We start from the raw sequence: 22,520 nt of genomic DNA on the forward strand, positions 1-22,520 counted from the left end.
CTAATCTTTTGTAAATGCTTCCTCTGAAGTGTAATCTGGTTAGATATAATATGGAACTGCAAACCATGTGGTCTTTCATTTCACTCAAGAGGAGCATTTTCTTTTTGTTTTCAGACAAAGGTATATAAAAACACTTATATTTTTATATATTATATTATTATATAAATATATTAATATAAAATATAATAACTATAGCATAATATTTATATAGACAACCAGGACAAATATATATATGTGCATTTGTATGTGTGTATATTTGTCCAGATTAGTGTAAGTCCTATCTAGCTGAGCACTCAGTGCTGTGATGTATCCAGCAGCTGATCTCTTTTAATAGCTTCATGTTACTACATCCTTTATTTATTTATTATTTAATAAGCTTGCTGAATCAGTTCTGCCAAGGAGCACAGCTGCAGAGTAGCTGTTCCCCTCCACAATGACGATGTGTCCTGGCTACTTTTTCATTCAGTAATGGAGTTGTTGGGTATTTCTTGTAAGGAACTTTGTCTTAAACTGCCAGATTGATAAGTATGTAACAAAGGTTCTTTAATCCCTGTCTTGCTGAAAAAACTGTAGTCCCATATTATAGAGGAATTACTCTTCAGAAAATGTGGTGTAATAGTATTAATAGCAGTCACAAGATAAAATCACTTAATGTGTGTTCCTTCGTACTGCTACTGCTAAATAACAAAATTTATCCCGGTGGAAATATGCCAGATTATTAATGTAAGGTGGAGCAGTAGAGGGAAAACTGAAGCATTTGACAAAACTTGAAGTAGTAACTCAGATCCCCTTCTGTAAAGCCTTTGCTGTTCAGAACACACAGGACAGGGTGGAACTGGCTGTGCTGTGCCAGCTCTGCCAGGGCTCTGAAACGCCTGCATGTGAGAACCTCCCCTCAGCAAAACAGTGTTAAACCATAGAAAAGTCAAATAGGGTATGTTCTGTGTAAAACTAAGTATCCTGCCCTACTTGTACTTATTCTGGTTTTCCTGATCATCATGTAGGAATAGTAAAATAGAATAAGGCCAATGGCAAAGTAGTAGTGTGAAGCACAGAAAGTGATGTGTCATTTTGCCTTGCAAATTTTGGACTTAAAACTGCAATAGCTGCATCTTACCTTCTGTCGAGTCAGGGTGCTGTTTGTAGCACCACTTCCTTGAATGTCTTAATTTTGCTGGAGATTATCTAATTTTTGAAGTGTTCAAGTATTTCTACCTATGATTCTGTTTTTTACAGAAAGGGTTTTTTATAATGGTTTATTATCAAATAAAGGATAAGAATTGGGAGAACCCAAGTCATTAAATATATGGATAACAAATATTGCAAGCCAGTTATTATAGTAAGCCAGTATTGTAGTGTTATTTCACCTGATTTCACCTGCTCTTAAGCTGAAATGACTGATTTTTATGATGGATCACTATCTACTCCCACCCCTCTAATTTTATTCAAAGTCTCAGGAAGACACAAGGTTTATGTTTTTGTTTAAATGAAATTTATTTGAAGTTGAAGGTCTGCATATATCCAGGCCAATTCAAAATGTTCTGTTGTGATGAAGTGTTTCTTTTAAAACTGGAAAGCGCTTTCCCAAAACGGAAAATGTTAAATGCTGCATCATCATAATTGTTTTCCCACCTTTTGTCCCCCCTCCACCTGCTGATTCTTTCAAATTAATTATCAGAGCACTATTTGGATTGCTGATATTTAGTATTTGAAATGACATTCCAAAGTCCATGGCCAGTTTAATCAGGTGGAGTCTGTGCCCTTTCTGGCAGTGCAGGACCTCCAGATGCTGTTGATTCGCCCCGCTGTGATCAGTGCTCGTGGTGCTGCTCGTGCTGCTGCAGTTCAACTCAAAGTCTTTTTGATTAGAAATCAACAGAGAGAAATCAAGAACCAAATGCAGGTTTCCTGTTTTTCCCACCCTCCTGCAGTGCCATTCATCCTCCCCAGGTTTGCCTGTGGGCTGGCACTGAAAGCAGCAGCAGGGAGAGCTTGGGGAAGAAGGATGAGTGGGAAGGGTCTTGGGACCCCACTTCCCATTATCCCTGGCTGATGGGAAAGCTGTACTGTTCACTGACTGAATCTGCCAACTGGCAATGTATAATAGGATTTTGTTGTGGTGGGCCTTTTTTAGTTGGTGGTTTCTCAGCACCCCCACCCCCCAAAAAACCCCACAACTTGGCTAGTGATTTTATTTTTAAAATGAGAACAAGCTCCATTTCAATATGCAAAAGAAATTTCAGAGCCTCTTTAAATGTATTCTTTAAAAAAAAATCAAATTATTGCTTGGATAGCTGTTGTACATGCGTGTTTTGAAACCTAAGTGTTGTGTAGTTTATGGATGGTGGAAATCTCTGTCTCTAAATGGTTCGGGTATCCAGAGTTTGGATAAATAATAAAGGAAGTTGATCCGAATTGGACAACAATATGTATTAGTGTGTTTGAGTCTAAACAACTAAACTTTGTTTAGTTGTTTCTCAGCAGACTAAGGAAATTGAGACAGACATGTGGACACATCCAGAATAACGGGTATTATTGGAAAACTGAACTGCTCCAAGCTGTTCTCTAACTCGGATGTGCAGCCATATTAATTTGCTACTAAGTTCATAAATAATATTGCTGTAATCTTGAATCTTATTTTCAGTTAAAGAAGAATAACACAAAAAAAATCAACCCTTAGCCATACAATCAATGCAGGGATGTAAAATAAAATTAATATGTTGGGAGAAAGTAAGACATCAACAGTTCTTGATTATAAAATTATGTTTATTTTGTATTTTGTGCTGCCACTTTTTTGGTGGGTTATTCCCCCCCCCAAAGTATCTGCAGGAGGAATGTAAGGCCTAAATTAATTTTTATTTTGTACTTTGGTACACAGATAAATGTGCACTGAAAGGGAAGAACTTGTTTCTCTTTATTCACGATAACTTCACAAGAGCCTTAAGCTGAAAAAAAATTAAATTCAGCCATAAGACCATTCATGCAGGGAGCTTCTTCCTGCAGTGATCGATCATAATTTATGGCTCCTGAGTTTTTCTTCCTTATGTGTTTTTCAGAATGTCTTTCCCAAAAGGAGAATTCTTACAAGCTTTTCTAAACAATTTTTAAAAAAACATAGTAGTTTTTAATTCCCTAAATGCTCTTTCTTCACTAGATTTTTTTTTTTCTTTCAAGCCCAGTTTTTGCCTGTTTTGCCATATTGAGTTGTGTATGTCGGATAAACAGTTCTCTCCAGCTTTTTGGCTTCCATCTTTTTATTGATGGTAGTTGTGGTGTGACTCCAAATGATGATTTGTAAGAAATCATGCAAGAACGCCTTCTGTGTGTGAATGTTTGGAGGAAAAGCCAACTATTCATCAAAGTGAATGGTGTTTGTGCTCCTGAAGTGGAAGTAAGAGCATGAGACGTAATCATATGTTTCATGTTTGTTTATTGCCTTTGGACATCCCAGAAAGAGTCTGTTTTAAATTGCAAAATGTTCAGCTGAAAAAATTCCATTTCAAAGCCAAAACTGTACTGCCGAATTTAGAAGTCCTTCCTTTAGGTGAAACCTTATTGAAACACCATAATTCCCTGGTATTGATTAAAAAGAAAACAATACCTTGTAAAGCTTTGTTTTATAACACAGTATTAATATTTCAGTCACAGAATGGAACATGGCTTAGATGCATACAGCTGTGTTGTGTGGTTCTTAATGGAAAACTAAAGCTTCATAAGTCTAAAACTACCTTTTTTTTAATTGGTAGTTCTAAAAGAGGATTAAATTAGACATTTAAATAGCTGGTGTTCACATATCTAGAAGTTCGTAGTGGGAATTGTTTTTTTAATTTAGCCCCTTTGCTACTGCATTCTTTCTTGTACTCATGCTAATTTGATTTTAATATTGTCATTTGTCTTTGAAGGGATCTTAACAATAGCATTGCAGTGGAACACAAACCTACACAGTGTTATTTCAGTGTGTGCTGAATGAAGTGGAGCTCTGAGTTCATACCCTGTTAGTCAGGCTTTAGTAGATACTACTAATGAAATGAGTGTGTGATTTTTTGTGCTTTTTATTTTCCCAGCCCCATGGATAATAAGACTTTTCACTTTAAAGTCAGATTTAAAGTTTATTATATGGAGCTTGATGGTTTTCTCTGCCTTTATATAATAGAAATGCTTTTAAAACCCTCTGTAGTTGCAGGAGAGAGGATGAAGTGAACATGTGGAATCCTTCAGTACGGAGATGTGTGTTTGAGGCTCAGTTGTGTGTAACTGGGTGTCTATTGACAGAGCTTTAACCACGACAATGAAAGTTAAAACTAAGCAGGGATAGAGAACAGCTTTAATTACATTTCAGTTCAGTGATCTCATCAGAACAGCAGCCAAGCCTTAGACATCTATAGTACAAAGAATGAATACCTTGATCTCCATAAGATTGGATTAGATAGCCAATATATGGAATTTTATAGTTAAGTCAGGTCTTCCAGATAATGTCACTTCATGGTACACCACTTACTACAGTTTATTCTGCTGCCTTCATAAGCATTTAATAGATGTACACCAACTACTACCTATGTAATAGTAATCCTTGACTTCTTCATAATCATCTCTCCTCTGTGTGCCAGTTTTACAGGTACCAGCACAGTGGGCAAGAGAAGCATGAGTCCTATTGAGGAAGAAACTGGTTCTGATGACATGGAAGAGGGAGAGGGCCAAGGTCCAGAATGTGATCAGACAGACTCCTGTGCAGAGGCCCTTCCAGATGGTAAGAAGAGAGCCAAAAAATTGAAAAAGATCAAGACAGATCAAGTTCCAGCAGGTAAGTGCAGTGTTGGTACACGTTTTTGTTCTGTTTGAAAGTGCCCTGGGCCTGAACAGAACCGAAGTTGTTCTCTTGAATGTCTTTGCTTGTAACAGTGAGTTACTCCATTACAAAGTGATGAATTTTGCATTATACAAAAATTGGGAAAAACAAACAACAAAACCAAAACAAAACCAGAGAACCCACAAACAACCAAAACCCCACCCAAGACCAACCAAATGAAGCAGAATGTAGCTGATTTATTACTTGCTTACTTTCTTTCTTGAGATAAAACTCTGAGTATTTTTTTAGCTATTCTTAATATTTTTTTAATGTGACTTTCTATTCAAGATTACTCAGTGTTGTTAGTCATCTAGAGCACTCCCTGTATTGAAATATATTCAAATATTCATAGATAAAACTTCATTTATATATCTGCATTAGCAACTTTTATCCAGAAAGTGGTATTGTATACTAAGCATCCTTTCTCCTGATTTGGCAGAGTAAAATCTTTCGTAGCTGATTCAAAAGCTGTGCTTGGAAATTGCTTTCTTCTTGCAGTTTAAGAGGGCAGTTGGGCCATGTAAGCATATGCAAAATGACAGGAGTGTCTACTGTAATTCCAAGTATAAAATTCAGGCTCTGGATTTGGCATTATGGAAATATGCATTATCAGTATTAGTGTGATTCGTCTTTATTCTCCAATTAATTTGGGCTGGAAATATTCTTCACTGTCTTAACTGCTTTGAACAAAAATAACTACAAGTACACATGAGAAAAATAGTATTATTTAACTTTATCATCCCAGTTATTGCAAAACCAAAATTACTTAATTACTTGGATTAAAAATGTAGTATTTACTGTTTGGATAAGAAACCTGATATTAACCTTCATTCCCCCCAACCCCCTTTTTTTTTTTTAAGTGCTTATTCATAAACACTCTCTTGGTTTTTCTTTGTCAGTATTGACTTGCCAGTAATGTATCTAGAACCTCACTCTACTGGAGAAAATATGTCTTAATGTGCTCTGAAAGAACAAAAAAATTCTTGATTTAATTTTTGTCCCATGACTGTCTTTTAGGAAGCCTCACCACTAGTTCCACTGGAATTTTTGAAGTCCCTGAAACATGGTAGGAAACAACTGCCTTAACAAGTGGAATTGATTGAAAGCAGTTGAGAGAATACACCTCTTGGAAGCCATACTTTATTTAAATAAAGTGGTGTTAACAAAGCAGTCCGTGTCCTGAAAATCAGTTTAATTATTTTAAACTGTTTATTGAACAATCACTGTCAGTTTTGCTTGTGTGTATATTAACCAGTATATGACTCGTTGTTGATCATGTGAAATCCTTGCTGTCGTAACCAATGGTAGATTTAAGAAGCAAGACTAACTGTATTTTGGTCACCTCCTTTGGCATGCTGGCTCTGAACTGTCCAAAACCAACTGGCACTCCATGATTTCATGCTAGGCTGTCTCCTGTGCTTGGGGGGAGTTACCACGAATCTCCTCATATTTAGCTGTTTTTCCAGGCAGTATCAGTTTGCTGTCAGCATTCTGGAAACAGGTAGAACTGCAGTTTCACATATTGCTTTCTACCACTTACTTTATCTGGAAATATCTTTTGAATTTCTGTTCTCTACCCCCACCCCCTGTGCAGATGGTATTCATCTAAATGCCAGCTTTACACATACCTTACCCTTTCAAAAAACTGTAACTTAAAAGTTTCTCAAACATTAATTTCCTGGTGGGAGGTAATTTTTCTTTGTTTTCACGTCTGTTGCTGTTTTCGCCTTTAAATTCTGGTTTGTTTCTTCCCTCCTTCTTCTTCCCCAGCTTGTGGGGCTTTTGTAAAAATGTTTTTTGTGATAAACCTGCTAACTGCACCAGCCCTTTATTTGTTTAAAAAAGGACCTGCATTGATAGATTTCAGAAAATGTTTGATATTTAACTTTTTTGTATCATGGAAATAAAAACAAAGTATGTATTTCCATAAAATGAAAATTAAAGACATTTTCTTAGGAACTCGTTTGTTTTTATTTATTAGCTTCTGAAATGTTTTTAGTGAAATCTTTTTTTTTTTTCTTCTTCAGAATATAACAATTTTTTGACAGCCTGTGATTAGCAGACCCTCTTGATCCATGGACTACTTTCAAGATATTTGTGAAATGTAACCAAGAAAAGCAAGCTTAATGTCACAAGTCTTAAATTGCCGTGTGTTTCCCTTGAAGACATGAAAACAAAAGAAGAGAGTTCTACAAATTATCAAACAATCAAAACCATTGCTGTGGAGAGTGGAATATCAAGAAGACTTCATGAGATTATATTTACATTAGAGTAGGAGCCACTGTCATTTAAACAATGCAGTAACCTGTTTAAAGCTATGCCAAAATTCATGGGGTTTTAAATTACTGTGAACTTGCATTGCAAAGGGAAAAATAATTTAAAGATGTTAAATGTGAGATGTTATATTTCTAACCTTGGAATACTCCCAGAAGTAGTATAATTAATTTGGTTTTTTAATAGCAGCCGTATCATCACATTCTCACACTAAAATATGGGAAAGAAGACTCTTATTAGTGATGCAAGGGAAAATTAGTAACTGAACTCTTGCACTCTCAAGGATCCAGAGACTTTTCTTCCCCAAGACTCGTGACCTTAGGACTAAATACTTAAATCACTTTCATCTTGAGTATCCAAACCAATTGCAAATTTAGCTCTCATAATATATGCAACACTTAATAGACGTTGTATAAAGTCCTCATGGGGATGATTCAGGTCATTTATATGGTGTTCTGTGCAAATGTTGGAGGGTGTTATTAACTATATATCCAAAAGAACTGACATCACATGATTTGGAATGGAGCTTAGAGCCGTGATGACAAAAGGATACAAAAACATTTAAAGGGATTGTCAGAAGTACAGGTTAAGAGGCAAGGGAGTCTGCTCAAGAGATGGAGGCCCACGTTGTCACAGAGAATCCACGTGGAGTCTTCACCCCAAGGTTGTTAGGATCTTCTTCATTCCTGAAAAGCAACACTTAAGGTACCTGCAGGGAAAATACAAGTCTTAATTGTATTACAATCCCTTAAAAGCTTGTTTCTTCAAATCAGACAGTGTACATACTTCTGTAAACTACAAAAGGTAATAGATATACCCACTACTTCTACTCCCCTCCTCAATTGTCATTTTGCGGAGCTGGATGTTACTTATCTCTATCTGTAATTAAATCCTCTGAAGAAAATAGTGCTTTTCCCTTTCCTAGTCCTTACGTGTGCTTGATTTTTACCAGTGAGCACCTGGGTAAGCTACTAAAATGTGCTGGCTGCGGGGCTATGCTATTTTTAATACTAAGTTTGGGTTGACAGGTGTCAGTGTGTCAGAGGTGGTGTCCTAAGCAGGGACTGGCCCCGCTGATACCACATCAAACCTCCTCATTCTGTGGGGTTTGGTTCTCTTCCCTGTACTTGAAGTGAAATCATTAATTCTAGAAGGGAAAGAATGTAGCTTCTTAAATTAGATCCACATTTGTTTCATAATGTGTGTTTAAAATATGTGCCTAGAATTTGTTTCTGAAAAGCAGAGCTGTCATCGCTAGTTGTGATGGCTCTGGGGATTCCTGGGTTCCTGCTCCCTGGCGGTTTGTGTGCTGTTACTGACTCCAGAGGTCATTGAATCGCAGAATATCCTGAGCTGGACCCACCAGGACCATCGAATAGAACTCCAGGACACCCCAGGAATCCCACCGTGTCCCTGACGGCTTTGTCCCAGCGCCTCTCGCCCTCCGGTGCTGCCCCGCCCCGCTCCCCTCAGGGCCGGGCGGTGGCGGCGCCGCCCGTCCCCTCCTCCCGTCCCTGCGAGCCGTGAGGGGCCGGGGGCTTCACCGCCCTCAGCGTTCTTGCTCTTGCCTCTCGATGGTGTAAAGCAGCCTTTAAAAAACATTACCTTGCGGTCAAGTCGCGCTGTGGAACATTTTCTTCGGCAGCCGCTCAGGGGCTTTGCTGTGGCGGGCAGTGCCCAGCGTGGGCTGTCCCTGCTCGGGTTGAGGCCACCGCAGGCTCTGAGGGGACGGAGCTGAGGGGGAGACGCTGAGGAGGGTGTAGGAACCAACAAGCAGCAATATATAGAAGTGCTGGAAGTAGGGGTTGAAGGAAGTGAGGAACTGAATTAAGAAAGTGAGGGAATTTTGTCGTTGGTGTTGAGGAAAGGAGTGTGGGCCTGAACACGTGAGTATCTGAAGAAATGATGTGGAAAAAACATGAGGGAGGTCTGGCTCAGCAGCAACTGAGGTAGGTGAGCTGGCACCCTGCCCTTGCAGAGGAATGAGAATGGGCTTATTTGGCTGGAACTTACACTTGACAGTGCTAATTTATCTGTGGTGATGGAGCGCTTCGTTGCTCGCATCAGAAAGCAGGTTAAAACTGTAATCATTTTCAAATTCATCTCAAGCATTTATGGGTGAGAAGTGTTAACTGATGTCAGAATGCACAGGATTACAGCACAGGGTATTGGAAGTTGCTGGTAGACAAACAGATAAAGGTAGTTGTGTAGTGTAGGCTAAGGAGGGAGTGTGAATGTCCCTAAAGCATGGATTTGAATGGGCACAGGTAAGAGAGAATGAATTAATCCCATGTAAAATTGAGATTGCTGGGGGTGCAACAGCCTGTCTTGGTCTCAATTTTGAGCTTGTGATTTGAAGCTAAAAGCTTCAGGTGATTTAGATGGAGGACTAAATTTAACTACTGATCCAGTGGTAAAACCAAGAGAGAGATAGAAAGCTAAAACTTTCGGTGACTGTGGGAAAAAGTAAATGTAACTCTTTCTTTCTTTAGACCTTTGAGTTCTGTCATGGTGCCCAGAAAATGTCTGGTACCCTGGATGTGTTCTCTCTCTTAAAATCCTGGTAAACGTAATGCAGACAAAAATGTCCTCTGCGATTCAGTGTCAGAGCATACGCAAGGAGACTCTTGGTAATCAAAAGTTCTTGGCTTCTGAAATGTTTAGACTACTGCCAGCTGAGCAGATGTGTACATTGAGGAAGATTCCTCAAGTTACTCCACAGTGCATTTAGTAACTGAATAAACATTTGCTTGCCTGTATTGCACTGTTGCAGCATTAGACTCACACTGAAGTAACGCTCCATGTGTGCTTCACAGAAATACTGCCACACGTTCATTGCACGAGGAGCAGTGGATGGTGGGTTAGACTGAGGTTTATAGGGGCAATATATTCATAATTAGGATGTCCTATTTGCTTTAATAGGTATGCAGGAAGCTCTTTTAAAAAAAATACTCCTTTTCCAGCAGAATTAATTGTTGGCAGCCATGTGCTTCCATGAACACTATAGCAGATCACAAGTCAGTCTGAGCTCAACATGAACTCGTATGGAACACATTATTCATAAATGCCATATTGAAAACATTCAGCCAAAGTGTGAAAAATTAGATTTCCCTGTGCTTAGATTAATTTCTTAAAATGGCTGGTAGTTGTATTTGTACATGAACAGTCTGTAGTCTGAAAATATTGCAAACAATGTTTTGGCTTATTCCCAGAGCGACCCTGGAGGATGGGGTTGGTGTGTGGCTGAATGTGAGAATCTGGAGGTTGTGGCTGTGCCAAGCCAGTTGCATCCTAGTCTCTGATCTGTTTTCAACCCATCAAATGACTGAAAATGCAATTATATTAAAGCTGATTACTTCAAAAACAGCTTTTGAAGTTACCAATTCCTTATATAAGCCTCAAAAAACTTTGCACTGTTGTTAAGGTAAGAACAGCTATTTTGTTTGATTCTCCATACTTATTTTAACTTTTACCTTGAATATCTTTTTCAAATGGGATTTTAAATTTAGAATGTTCAGGGATGACAGTTTGGTTCATGTATATACTCAGGGGTGGATTTTTATTTCTTTGTTGTTGTTTGTTTGTTTCTTTGTTTGTTTTTTAAATTAGAAGTTAGATTACTTCATTGTAGGATGCTCCTGACTTCAAAAATAAGTTTACTCCAAGCATGTACAGCATGTATCTCTACCATTTAAAATTTTTGCATTTGGGGAATTTGATTGTTTAATTTGCAATAACTGATACGTATTTGCCAACAATTCCACAGTAATTTAAAATTGACCCTCTATTTTCTTTGTCAAAGGTCTACATTTCAGCCTTCCCCTTTAATTCTCTCATGTGCTCGATTTACTTTCAGTTGTATTTTTAATGTGCTGCTGAGAAGCTGCCAGTTACCATTAGAAACTTTTTTGCTACAGTACTGAAAGTGGACACAGTATCTTAGTTGTCTGGTCTTATGCTGAGCACACTGTTATCAGTGAATAATTCTCTATTGCAAAGACATCATTTCATGTTGATATTACTGGACTCCCTCACATGTAGAATAATAACCCTTTCTGCTAGACTGTACCACACTCCCCTGGGGCTTTGAAGTAATTGTTACTAAAACAGATTAAAGAATGGTGGTACTAAATGATCAGTCTGTGAAGAACTTAAGGGGAAGTGTTTATACTGGCAAATTTTAGGATGTCAATGGGGTGATGCTTGAAATATTTAATATTCCATTCTCATAGAACAGATCACTATTTTTAGTGATCAGTATTTTCAGTACTTCAGTCAGGTTTCTTAATTGATATAAGTTCTTCTCTCTCTCAGAGGGTGCAGCTCCAAGGTGTTAAAGCACTTATAACATCTTCATAATAATTTTTAATGGATATTTGCAATTAATGCACAGGGGAGTTTTCGAGACTCACACTTTTGGTTTCAATTATGTCCAAGAACAGGAATTTAACATCTAATTGTTCACCTAATTCATGTCTAACACGAAATTTGGGCTCAGGATGTGTCTAAAGAAAAATGGAGATTCAGTGGCAGAATCACTTGTTTAATACCCTCTAGTCTTTTTATGCCCTTTTTTTTGATGAAAGAGCTCGAAGAATTAGACTAAATATAAACTAAATATGAAACTATTTTAGACTGACAGTTTTAACAAATACATCTTACAACTACTCTTACTACTTGTGATGACAGTAGTAATGTGCTGATTCAGTATGAGTACTAGCTGGTACTAAAATATAAATTTAATGTAGTTTATTTTTAAAAAAATGACAGTAGCAGCTATACAAACTCTAAGAAACTGTTGAGTTTATAAAAAGACTAAAGAATAGATTGATGCTCAATTTAATGTATTTCCATACTAGTGGCACTCAAATGTTAGCAGGTGGAGCTATGTTTTCACTGTGGGAGCAATCTGTAAAAGACTTGCTTTTGAAATTACTACTCCAACACATAAGTCCAATGAGCAACAGTAAAAAGTAGCATTTTCTGAGGAAAGTGCACTATTTTTCATGGCAAAGAAAAGCTTCCCAGTTATAGTCTGACAATTTGCAAAGACTTGCTGAATGCACGAACTCAGCTCTGTGATTTTAGAAGAGACCCTGTCTGGTTTCTCTTTGTGTCTGTGATATGTAATCTCAGGGTATGTGTGTCAGGAGCTGGAAGCTTCTCTGCCCTTGTTCCAATATGTTAAAAAGCAGCTTTTCTTACTCTAGTTTGCCAAAACATGCACTCAGGACAATGTATTTTAGTGAAACACAGGATTTTCTGTCAGTAGATGCTTTTCAATCTAGTGTAGATGTTTTCTCAGTTTGAATAAGGAATTTGGAAAGTTCTGTTCCGCTGCTACAGGAGTTCAGATGAGACAGAGCTGTGATATGTTCTGAAGTCCAGTTTCTTAAATAGAGGTAGTTCCCCACGTCCCTTCCTGAGCATATATCAACACTTTGAAGTAATGCACAACGAATTTAACAGTGGCTACCACATTCTCATCTACTTCTACTTATGAAATGCTCACTAATGTTAAACAAACCAAACACTTTCTTGTTCCTTGAATACTTTCCTGAAAAACAAGCACACACATAAACACAGCTGTAACTGCTGCAGTAAAAGTGCAGTAAAAAAAAAAACCTTAGAAAAATGTCGAATGTTTACTCTACATATAGTTTTACTGGTGTGTATTTTACCTTTATGTTTAGTAATAAATTATTTGGATAAAAATACTGCTGTGAATCGAACACAGAATACAATTTCAAGTATAATCATACAATCTAAGGTAGATTTGTGAACTGTAATCAGTATTTAGAGCTCCATTACTCATTTTGGCAAATAGATTTCACATTGTTTCCCTCGGCAAGATCTGAAATTATCCCTGTGTCTGAAATTGCAGCCTTTGCCTCTCCCAGGCTGTTGGATGACTCAGGCAGTCTGTGTAATCTGTGTGTCCATGGATGGAGCACTCACTCCGTTTCCACAGGCGGAATAGTTACGTGAAATGCAACATAAAATTACTAATCTGGCACGCTGAGTGTTTAACGTCCTGCAAGGATGGTGGAACCACTGTGTGGCTGCTCAGCCACCGTGCCACCAGTGCAAAGGAATTCCTGGAGCAAGGCTGGAGGCACTGGCAAACAGCTCATGAGAACAGGACAGTGTCAAACATGGAAAAAGCTACAGAAAACTGGAAGAGTTTTTCACTTGGAGGCTGAAGAGCTGACCCAAACCCTAACAAATCCTAAAATTACTGAAAGGAAACGGACAAAGGTTTTCACTAAAGATGAGAAGTTAATTACTTGTTAAACTTGTGAGGATGTCTTCACATTTAATAGAACTGAAAAGTCTTGTGCAGGTAAGACCTCATGCAGGGGTGCCCTTTGACAAATGTGACACTAGACTGAGCAAAGATAAAACTGTTTTCCTGTTTTATTGAATAATATGCAACTGTATTAATACCTGTAAGTGTTGAGCACTCAGCTGGACCACGGAATGTGGATGTTCCACACCAGAGCAGATTTTATGTGTCTCGTCCTTGTTAGGGGCAATTAATTCATAGTCACTGACATGTTCTCTAACTTTACATGCCTGTAAGAGTGTAACAAGCTCTAAGGTTACTATTTATTTCCCACAGCTCTTCTGTTAAATGCCAATACTCTGGTATTTATATCTTTACAAAGTATCTACTGTTTTTTATGCCAGCAAACAATATGCAAACATTTAGTCAAATAGACACTGGAAGATGAAAGAACCAAATGGTTTGTATTATACAATTTCCTTTCCTTGCTTCTTTGTACATTCTTAATAAGAACATTTGCTCCTCATTTAATCATTTAATTTCAATTTGTAAAAGTGAGAAATATTTTCTTATTGAGCATTCCTAATAGGTTTGCTATCTGTGTGTTTCTTTGAGACAGCTGGAAGATTCTATATATACTCCAAATTTTTCAGTTTTCTGCTTAATTTTTCAGTTTATAGATAATTACTGAGGGTGTTAGCAGATTTTGCAGAGAGAGACATCACGACAACAAGACATGCTTGTCTTAGCAGTCTTCTTTGAAGAAAATATCCAATTTCTATTCCTTTATGGTTTGGGGAGGGCTTGGTTGTGTTGCAAGGCACATTCTAAAAATAAACCATGAAAATGTCTAGCTGTAAGTGTAAGTATGTGATGACTGCAGATGTGGATATGATATGCTCAGGAAGAACAAGGCCAAGCATTGACATCCCAACACTGTGGGAAACAGAACAGAGTAAGTGATCTTTTTTGGCCCATAAACCTGACTGAAGTTGTATTTGCAAACAGTCCAACTGTGGAAACTTCTGGGAAAAAACAGCAGGAAGCTGACACTCGTCTAGGATTGTGTGTAACAGCAGTGCAAGCTAACTCATGTTCAGGAGACTTGGGGGTTGGCCTTTTTTCCTAATGCTGAAGTGTATTTGCATTTCAGAGAGGTTTAGGGTTGTGTCTGGCTCAAAGGTCACACGATTTTCAAGTTTCCTCCAAGGAGAGGTGAGTTGCACACCAACTTTAATGTAGTGCAACCTAGAAAAATTAAAAAGTAAAAATGTTTGCTGTAGTGAGATGTAAATACAGGGACTTGTAGTAGATGAGAAGAATTTGCAGGACTCATTTGTTACCTTTTACATATTTTCCATTGCTGCTCTTGCTCTGTGTATTGTGAACCTTCCAGACATGGATATTTACTGCAGATCAGCAGAGTCTTACTAAGATCTACCCACATTCAAACTGAAAAAAATCATCACACTGAATTATCAAAGCTTGTAGTGCAAGCAGCACACAGTTCTTACTGTTGATAACAAACTGAGAGTGCTGCCACGTTCCAGATGTTTTATTCTGTGGAATAGAAATCACTGTGAAGGATCCTAAGAGAAAATAAGGACTGTGCCACTGGTCTCTCTGGATGGGTGGATCCATTTTAGCATGGCTGGCTTTTAGGTAACTGAATTAGTACTGGAAACTGAAATGGAAAAAATGGGTAATATAAATAAGTTAAAGCATCCATAATCATAGATACACAGTATCTGCTTAATAATAAAACCAAGGCAGGGACTTAACAACCCTTATAAAATTCCAAATATCTAAACAGAATAGCTGGAGAATTGACATAGTTGACTTGAAAATCTAGAGTGCTTTACTTGTATTTCATTAGAAGAAAGTAATGGCTTAGTGATTGAATAATATTATGCCACATTCAAAAGCACAGTCTCCCACTCCCCCTTCATTTCCTGAAGTTTGAGCTTGTTTAAATCACTGCAGAGCCACTTGGCACTCAGTCCTATTCAGACATGCCAGTTCATGCACTGCTCTGTGATCCAACTCCCTCTCACGTGGCTGCAACTGTCTCGCACCTTTCATGCTCTGAAAGGCTTTCTTTGCCTTCAGCTCTGAGTTGACTGGGAGCTACAAATGCCCAGCTCAGAGTCTGAGCAGCTGCAGGAGTTCCCTTGTCCAACGCCCAGCTCTCATGCCATACATGCTACTGAATCTTGTATTCGACACAGTCCCAAACTTGGAAGCTGGAAAGCTCCTGGAAATCATTGGTCTGGAACTAAAGCAATTCTTCATGGAGCGATTTGTCTGTATTCCACCCTAGGATGTTTATCACAACTTTAACACTGAAGTTCATGGTTGGTGGGAATCTGCAAACTTTTTGATTTGTGTTTTTATGTGTGCTTCAGATTTTGTAACAAATATGAATAATGACTTTTTCTTCTCCTTTAGTGCATTTGTATTTCCACTCTGTGGAGGATTATACAGCAGCATACAACTGAACTAGAGCAGCTCACAAATGTATTTTCAAACTCAATGTGGATTAAGATACAATGTAAGGGATTCCTTACTTGTCTCCACAGTGCTTTTAATTCTTGCACCTCAATCTTATTCTCAAAATACAGAAATCTTTGATTATTGGAACTATATGTAAATAGCTGTGGCTGGGGACTCAGTGTTGATTTATGTAGGGTTGGACAGTACATAGAGTGAAACTGAGCCACTTAAACCTTCAGAGGTTAAAGTTTTTTGGTTTTTGTAAATGTGAATTTAATATCGTATTTAGCTAAAGTTCCTGGTTGAGGATGGTTCTTTAGGGAACCTGTGATAATTTACAGCATTATAAGGGGAAGTGGTACAGTATTTCCTATTTTTCCTAGCTCTGTATGGAGTAATTGCTCTGGCAATTTTACTGGCACTTCTTTCAGTTTACTAAAAAATCATATCACAGAAACTTCACAATTTGCCAACAAAATAAACCCCCAAATTTTAATATTTCAATAGATGCAAGGGCTAGAATGACTCCAGCACTTAATCTGGTGGTTACTGTAGAGCTGTTCCAATGCTCCAAAGCTACTGGAGGGTGCTCTACTTCACTTATGTTTCATTAGTGTAATATAAGTGTCCTATTGTCTGGGTTTGTTCTGTTATTCTTCCCTTTAATAGCCACCTAAAAGGAACAGCCACTGAAATGCTAAAAATGAGGATGAATGACACATTGTAAGGAAAGAGGCTCTATGCCAAATTCCACACATTTACACTGCCAACATTTATCCACAATGTTGGCAAAGTGGAGAAACACTTCTGAGCTGCTCTGTTATTTATGAAACAGATAATTTTTTTTTTCCTGGTAGGACAATGTTGGATAATTTGATTTTTGTCGCCATCAGCTTAGCCACCAGTTTTAGGGTGACAGTGGGCAAGACACTTTAACCCATCTATGTCTCTAGTTTCTCCCTCTGTAAGATGGAGGTAAGAGTTACATATCCCATATTACTCTGAACCTGAATTCAGTTAAGCTCCAGGAGTATATTTTATTTTTATGTGAGGCATTATTGCATATGAAATGAATTATTTCTTATATGAATTTAATACTTATTTACGATGTGAAATTTGTCCATAAAAGCAATACATGGTGAATTAACTGTTTTTACATCTATTATACACTGTTTGACAGAATCAGGTTTGACTGTTTCCTTCAATTTATTTGACAAATAGGACCATACACCCTTAAAGATATTGTGCCTGATCTGTGTGTCTGCAACCATCCCAGGATCTGTCTGCACTGTGAACTGCCATGGGTTTGTGTCTTGTCCTTTCCCCTCCCCTCTGGCTCCCCAGTGTTTTAGCTGAACTGCATTATCCTGTGTACTAATTAAATGTATAGGGGCGGTGTTGTGCCAGAGAATCTTAGTTTATGCAATGATCTCCCCCCTGCCCCTCCTGCCTTCTTGTCCTGAAAAGACCTATAATGCAGCTTTTCCTGGTATTGTAAACTGCCAGCAGAGAGCATGAAGTTAGAAATGTGTGTTCATTGGGTGAGAATGTTGGTTTGAACAACGTGTACTGAGTGTGTGTGCATTGGGAAGTTAATTTAATGTCAGAGATTTCATACAGAAGTTCCCCCTGAGCAGTGGCCTCAGGCAAAAAAGATAAATCCTTATTTTTTGAGAGGTCTTCCCGACAATAGGTAAGGAAAGCATGTCTGAGGTCAAGCAGGTAAATATCCACTGCAAACCTAACCCAACCTACACAGAGGCTGGCTTTCTGTGCAACTGGAATATTACAGAGGAATAATCCATCTGGGAGGGGACAGGGGAGATGAAATAAAAGAACAATTCAATTAGCTGTTCTTGGAAATCCTAGTACAGGTTCTCTTGGTTAACACTAAGTATGTGTTTGTGCAGGAATGGAGGTCTCTGGGGTCACATAACTATTCATCTTGATATTTGTAGGAAATGGCATTAAGTTTTTTAAATTCCTTGAATAAATATGCAAAAATACTTTCCAGTGACATTCTACATCTGCTACAGTTCTCTTCTAATGTTTTCCTGGTGCAGTTTAAGCATCATGTAAGCATGAAGAGAAAGGTTTCTGCTGTTCCATGTGGTCAGTTGTTCTAGACAGACTACTTTCAGTTCATATCTAGTGTGCTCAGTCTTCCCTAAGAGGCAGACCAGGACTCCAAGGTCCAGGCCACTTATTTGTAATGCTCTGATTGCATTAAAAACGGGGGTAAGTTGAATTTGCTTTTTGGTTTGTTTGTTGTAATAATCTAATTTGCCCTCCTATTTTTGCACTAATGTCTGTGTGGAACAGAGAGCATACCAAAGAAGAAACAGCACTTCAATTTATTTTTTATTTCAGCTTCCTCTTACACTCTCTTTTTAGTCTTATAGTTTTATTTTTTGAATGAAAATTTTAACATTAATTTAACTTTCAAGATTTTTAAAAAAAAGTTCCAACAAAGTCTTTGTTTTGTTTTATTCCAATACAATGTTTTCTCTTGTGCATTGTTTGGACTTATTAGAACTTCTAAGCAGAAAGTTAAGATTTCTTTTTTGAAGGTCACACACATTCTGCCAACTACACATACTGTTGGTGAGCCAGATATCTCCAAGAGAAGGCTTAGAAAGGTGGTTTGGAAGTGTTCTGGGGTTTAGCAACTGCACAGAGTAGAAACTCATAAAATATATTATTTAGGCAGAGGAAGTTCTTTGAGTCTAAAGAAAAAAATCTCTGGGGCTCAGAAAGAAAAGTAACAAACTCTAAAAAAATATTTTTAAATTGCTCAGGGTATAATTTTTCATGTATGGTTTGCATTGTCTGCAAAGTGCAGTATTTGATTCTAAAATAGAAGCACCTCAAGTAAGTCATTACTTGAAATTAATTTAGTCCTAAATAATTTAGTCAAGTTGAACCATACATAAGCCATACTTTTTTTTTTTTTAGTTTACAGTGTAAAGTTTAAAAATACTTTGCTGTGATGGCAGTGTAGAATGTGTACAGTAAGAGGGGGATTTTTGTGCAGATTAATTTTAGCATTTATAGTCTCCTGACTTTCAACTGACTTTTTTTTTTTCCAAATTGCAGTCTTAGATTGCTGCAACAGAACATCACCTCTATAAACTGAAACAATGTAATTAAATCTTCTGATTAAATCTTGTGGAGTCTGTGCATACACAATGCTGTCAATTTGAAAGGTGAACAATTCTTAGTTTCCACATATTTCCCTTGCCCTGAAGCTGCAGCGTGTGGGCACGTGTGTGACTTTACTGCCACAGGAGCTTCTAAAGAAAGATTTCTTGTCCTAGTGCTGGGCTGTTGGACCCTCCTGTGCCAGTGGGACAAAGGCCATTGTGGGAGATGGAGTGGGATGGGAAGGACTTGAACACCTGCTGAAGCCTTGGAGGTAAAGAAAGGGGGGATAGAAAAGACAAGTGTGGTGGAGCAGGGGAATGGAATTGCAGTATTGAAACACCCCCTAACCTGCTGCTGCACTTTGAGGTTCTTTCTCCTCAAATATGCTAAGAAGAGATTTGATAATATAAAGTAAAAATACAAATAGTTTTCTTTTTTATTTTTTAAAAAAAGTAATCTTAATTAGTTTCCGTAGTGCAGATTTCCAAGATCAGGGGATATAAAGATGCCACAAACCATATTGTAGGAATTATGTGATCTATAAACATTACAGTAAAAACTCTCAGACTAACCTTTAACCCGTGCTAACACTAAATTATTTTGATTTTATGAGTGACTATATGCAAATGAGTTGGACCTTGTGATTGACAATTCAGTGCTTGACATTACTGACAGTAATGACAAGTCCCTTATGATAAAGGTACACATCAAAATATGAGTGTGGCTAAAACATCAGAGTTGTTTTAAATAGCAAGCTTTCCCTTTGGTGTGAGGTACCAGGCAACAAAAGTGCATTTAAACCAACTATTTTAAGTTATTTTTAAGTACAAAGCAGATTTTCCCTTTACAGTCTGGTGCTTAACAATTATTAAAGTAATAAATAAATGGGAATTAAGAAAATATCATCCTTATTTGCAGAAGAGCCAAATGATGTAACAAGTTACTTTTTATTTCAGAATGACCTAATTAGGACATTAAGACCAGGGTTTCCAAAGATTCATTGGTTTGACCTTCCTGAAAACTTCTGCTACAAGCACATGGATATTTAAAATATTTCTTTCCCAAAAGCATACTGTAATTTCTTGGACCTCAATTTAAAAATACTGTGGTGCATCTCTGGGGACTTTGTATAGAGTAAGTAAATAACTGCTTTTTATTAAATACATTTTAATGAAAAGACCAAATTAATAAACAGGACACCCAAACCAAATGCATTTAAGACTGAGCTTAATTTTGCTTTTGCACAGGCCTCTGCAAACCCATTGATTTTCAAAATGACTGGGTCAATAAATAGCAGTATTTAATGAGATTCTGGAAACTAAATCAACTTCAGACAAGTCAGAGTTCCAGTCTTGTGCAAACAGGTGCAATTGAAGTGGCTGCAATGGGTTTGATTACTGACATTTCTTGGGAGGCTGAGAGAGACTGAGATAAATCTTTCTGAAAGGCTGCACACAAGGGGCAGTCGACAGTGTGTTTCTCCCCAGAATTTTAAGACATCAGTTTTACCTCCTGGGGGAATTTTCTATTTGAAATGTTATAAATTTGCCATTGTTGCACTTGCCAATATTGTGTCAGATTTGCAGCATGAAATCTCCTAACTTACCGTGCATTAGCTTGAACTATTTTGCACATATACAATTGGAAATGATTAAATAGGGTTTCAGTTAAACAATCTTCCCCTGACAAGCTTAAGCAGAGTTTTACTTCAACAAACAAAGCCATTAGGAAGCCATCTGTTTGAAAATGATCTAGGATGCAGAATTTAATATTTGTGTCTGCATTACCTGTTATTGAATTGGTGGCTCTTGTATTCCTAATTATGTGAAACCCACAGGCAGGGATATAAAAATATTGGGATTTTTATAGCAACCATAATAAATTGTTGTGATTACTTGTTTGCTGCTATAAATTGTCAAAACAAGAATCAGCCAGCCTCCTAACTCACATTTCCCTGAGGAGCTGTAATGTCCACAGGCTCCATCGCTTTCCTAACCCATAAGTATTTGCCTTTTCCTAAGTTAAGTGGAGAAATAATGTCATACACACAGCAAACTGTTATAAACCTCCTGGTTTGTTACCTTTTGCAGTTTCCTATTTAGTACTTTGCTTTGGATGGTATATAAAGTCAATAAGCAGGTAGAAACTGGGTCATAGGAATCTTTCTGGTGCCAAAACCCAACTTAATGGAAATTGTTAAACATAGCTGTATTTTGTAAAGGAGCTTTGCTGTTCTCATCTGACTTTGGCGTAATATTCTGTATTATGTGTGTTTGAAACAATTGTAAATTAATGCTGAATCCATTTGGCTCTCATCAGCTCCTGTCAACAGCAAACACATTTCATACAGATTTATGTTCCCAGGAAATAGGAGGTCTTTTCTTTGAAATGTTACAGCTTTACCTTTACATTTTTATGATCTTTAAATTTCAATGTTCTTAATCTAGACAAGAGCTGCAGCTGTAAAATTTGTCTACGAAGGCTGTTTATGAGGGTAATGCTTACTTCAAAAATTATTAAATAAAAACAGGTTTTTAAGTAGGACTGACAGTTGAATGGGTGATAACTAATGCTGCACAGAAGTCTTAAATTTCCTAGTATTTTCATACCTATCTGTCCCTTAAGACAGATTTTTTTTTTTGAAAGTTAGTACACAGCAACTAGGATTTGCTAGAGCATATCCTATCCTACACTAAAATAAGTGCATTCCTTTATGCAGTTGAAATGAAAATCGGGTTTATATCTGTAAGCAAACAAAAAGTGAAATGATGTAGAGAAAATATTTCAGGAGAGATATTGTACAAAACAAGCTATTGCAAGATTTTCCACACAGTTTGAAGAATGATTTGCTTCGAAAAGTTTGGACAGATGAGCAATTTCGTTTGAGGACGTAAATACCTTCTCATTTAGTGTGAAACTGGTGACAGTCCTTGAAATGCCTTTCCAAAGAAAAGACAAAGATTTCATAATCTCTGTATCAGAATTTGTGGTAATGCAAATTCATGATATATGTTAACAGTTCCTTCATTAGCTTTGATGTCTAACTTTACAAAACATTAAATTTTCTGAGGGCTAAGTGACACAAATTTTACCATGCTTTATTTTTTTTTTCCGAGTAATAAGTCTGAAAGAAGGTAGAGTGCTCTGAGTGAGTTACACCAAACCCTGTCAGATCTGATGATATAAAATGTTTCAGAGTTTGTTTGTCTGTCAGAGTCAGGGTGAGTTAAATCTCTATCTGGAATTTTAGCAAGTGAGTCACAGTGAGGTCTTCAATAACAAATGTTTTGACTGGGTGTCCCAGGTGGAGAAAAATTGGCCACTTAGATCTCACTGAAGAATAATTCTATAGTTCTCTCTTGACCTTACTTTTTTATTGCTGTTTTATTGTTTCCTGTGTGGAGAGGGAAAAAAAAACCCAACCAACATTCACACAGCTTCTTTTATGGTCATGATTCACCACTGTGGCAATCAAGC

The 22,520-nt window shown here is 37.5% G+C and overlaps 1 protein-coding gene and 2 long non-coding RNA genes across 5 annotated transcripts in view; 2 read left to right on the top strand and 1 right to left on the bottom strand.

The window, feature by feature from the left end:
- PARN (poly(A)-specific ribonuclease) overlaps positions 1-8,041 on the top strand; it is a 48,193-nt gene extending 40,152 nt beyond the window's left edge. Inside the window, exons 23-25 of one of the 3 annotated variants that reach the window (XM_027711165.2) lie at positions 4,608-4,801; positions 5,864-5,912; positions 6,874-8,041. In XM_027711165.2, the coding sequence (XP_027566966.1) occupies positions 4,608-4,801; positions 5,864-5,912; position 6,874 (244 nt within the window). In that variant the 3' untranslated portion in view covers positions 6,875-8,041. Of the gene's footprint in view, positions 1-4,607; positions 4,802-5,863; positions 6,806-6,873 lie in introns of those variants that run through there. The other 2 variants (XM_027711164.2, XM_027711166.2) reach the window with 2 other exon arrangements.
- Positions 6,891-9,021, bottom strand: LOC120325004. Its single transcript, XR_005566763.1, has 2 exons — positions 8,726-9,021; positions 6,891-7,829 (listed from the first exon to the last, which is right to left on the bottom strand). It is a non-coding gene; the product is annotated as an uncharacterized LOC120325004 (long non-coding RNA).
- A 3,807-nt stretch (positions 9,022-12,828) lies between these two features.
- Positions 12,829-22,520, top strand: part of LOC113982704 — a 49,695-nt gene continuing 40,003 nt past the window's right edge. Inside the window, exon 1 of the long non-coding RNA XR_005566753.1 lies at positions 12,829-13,463. This is a non-coding gene — a long non-coding RNA (uncharacterized LOC113982704). The remainder of the gene's footprint in view (positions 13,464-22,520) is intronic.

Source organism: Pipra filicauda, unplaced genomic scaffold (genome assembly GCF_003945595.2).
Source record: "Pipra filicauda isolate LSUMZ 115617 unplaced genomic scaffold, ASM394559v2 scaffold127_size2900866_pilon, whole genome shotgun sequence".
NCBI classification, from domain to species: domain Eukaryota; kingdom Metazoa; phylum Chordata; class Aves; order Passeriformes; family Pipridae; genus Pipra; species Pipra filicauda.